At 53.5% G+C, this 2062-nt stretch overlaps 1 protein-coding gene across 1 annotated transcript in view; it reads right to left on the bottom strand.

The window, feature by feature from the left end:
- Positions 1 to 2062, bottom strand: part of LOC107113604 (zinc finger protein 420-like) — a gene marked incomplete at its 3' end in the record, with an annotated part of 21619 nt that overhangs the window by 14883 nt on the left and 4674 nt on the right. Inside the window, exon 10 of the mRNA XM_015414951.1 lies at positions 610 to 663. Coding sequence (XP_015270437.1) covers positions 610 to 663 — 54 coding nt within the window. The remainder of the gene's footprint in view (positions 1 to 609; positions 664 to 2062) is intronic.

Here is a 2062-nt window from a genome sequence, read left to right as displayed (position 1 = left end):
GGTTCTTCAGTGGAACAGGCTTCCTCGGGAGGTGGTGGGCTCTCCTCCTGTGGAGGTTTTCAAACAGAGGCTCGATGGCCACCTTACAGCTGTGCCGATTCTGCGAACTTGGGCAGATCACGAGAGGGAGGGCAGGAACGATTCCCTCAGGGCTTCGTTCATGTGGCCCTTTCTTGCACACCCAGGTGGACCCAGGTATGGTTTCCAACCTCCAAGTTGGGCCTAGAGACTCCCAAAACTGCAACCCTTCTCCAGACTGGAGAGGTTGGTTCCCCTGGAGAAAACGCCCCCTCCAGAGAGAGTGGACCGGGTGGACTTTCATGCCCTCCCGAGGCCCCTCCCCTCTTCAGGCTCCGCCCTCTCCAGGACTCCCCCAGCCCCGCAGCTGGCAACCCTGGTCTCAGGCCAGCTGCCCTCTCTCAGCCACCTGGAGATGAGAAGGCCGGCCGACTTTCACAGTGGTTGCCGTAACGATGGTGACAGGCTTTTCTCCGGCCCTCCAAAGGCCCTCAAGAGGAATGGCTGCAGCACTGGCTCAACTGGGCTGGATTCACACACACTCCTGTCTTCCCGTCCACCCCCGCTCCATCGTTCGCCACCAGTACTGACCCTCTCGCTGTCTTCGCCATGGGGGCCAGGGAGGCCCTGCTCACTGGGGTCACCCTGGTGTGGAGAGGGAGAGGAACAAAAGCCGTGAGCCTGGGCTGGCCAGCAAGAGACACACCGGCCACCTCTCCATGGCAAACTTGGCCTGCCCTTTCCCGGGAATTCTGGGAACTGTAGTTCTGTAAGGGTCTCGTAGGACTCTGAGCAGCTGCAGAAATGTCAACAGGTGAATGCAGTAAAGAAGGAATGCTTCACCAGCTGAATTTCTGCCTGAGGTCACGCAGGGTGGGGAGAAAGAAAGTCCTAGACGATTCCCAAGATTCCTGGGGATGAAGCCATGAGAATGGAACCAGTTTAAAACCAGTCAGGGTCCGTAGTGCAGAAGTGGAGGCAGAGACAGAAAATATGACGGGGTGGGGGGGGGGGAGATGAGGAGGCTCTGCAGAAAATGGGGGGGCTGTTGATGCGAGTAGGGGTGTGCATTTCGGAATCCCGAACCGAAAAACATCCCTAAAAACTTTTTTCAGGGTTTTTTTTGGCTTTTGGGATCCCAAAATGGCCTTGAAGCCTTTTCGGATATCCGGGAAAAAAACCCCAAAAATTCAGGTTTCCCCCCCGGGTTTTTCGGCATTTCCGAAAAACGGCATTTGGCGGCTTTAACGTTTAAAGGGTGGCAGGGAAACCCTGTTTTCCTGCCGTTTCCCCCTCTTTCCTGCTTTTTGCTCCTGTTTTGAGGAGGGGGGGGAAAGAGGGAACTAGACAGCTAATCACTGCAATGCATTTGCAAATGCATTGCAGTCTGTAAAACTGCAACTTTGTTGCAGGGCTGTTGCTGCTGCCACTAGCTTGCTCTTTCCCCAGGGAAGGAGCACTAGTGGCCAATAGGGTTTGGCATCTGCTCTCTGGCCAATCACAGGTGTTCCTTTTTGAAATCTTCTGTGTATGGCCAGAGAGCATAAAAGGAGCCAGTCTCCCTGGCTGACTCCATTGCTGTTCCTGGTTCCTGGCCTGCTGCTGACTGTTGGTGACAAGAGAGAGGGATTGGCTAGCCTTGGACCAGTTGGCAATTTCTGCTGCCCCTGCTGCAGTGCTGCTGCTCCTGAACCCCTTTTCCTGGCCTGGTTTGAAAAATATTAGGGCACTTCTTTACAAAATCATCTTTGTTTTTGGGCCTGGGGTTGGTGGTGAGGAGGGTTGGTGTGAGTAGGCCTAGGCCCTAGGGCCTCAGGCCTCTTTCTGGGTTTTATTTGGGGAGGGAGGGTTCCTCTTCTAGTGTTCCTTTTTTTTTGCAATTTAAAATTGTTTTTAGCTGTCTGCTTCATTTTGTTTAGGCTTGCCTTGTTATTTGGTTTCTTCTCCCTCCATTTTGTTTTTCCATTGTGACTATTATTTCTATTTGGCCTGCAGCTTCTCCGGGGGGGGGGGGGGGGCCTTTTTTGTTTTTGTTTGTGTTTGT

This window comes from Gekko japonicus, unplaced genomic scaffold, assembly GCF_001447785.1.
Source record: "Gekko japonicus isolate JY-2015 unplaced genomic scaffold, Gekko_japonicus_V1.1 scaffold3559, whole genome shotgun sequence".
Taxonomy (NCBI): Eukaryota; Metazoa; Chordata; class Lepidosauria; order Squamata; family Gekkonidae; genus Gekko; species Gekko japonicus.
Note: the sequence above shows the minus strand (reverse complement) of the source record. Positions and strands in the feature narration are given on the sequence as shown.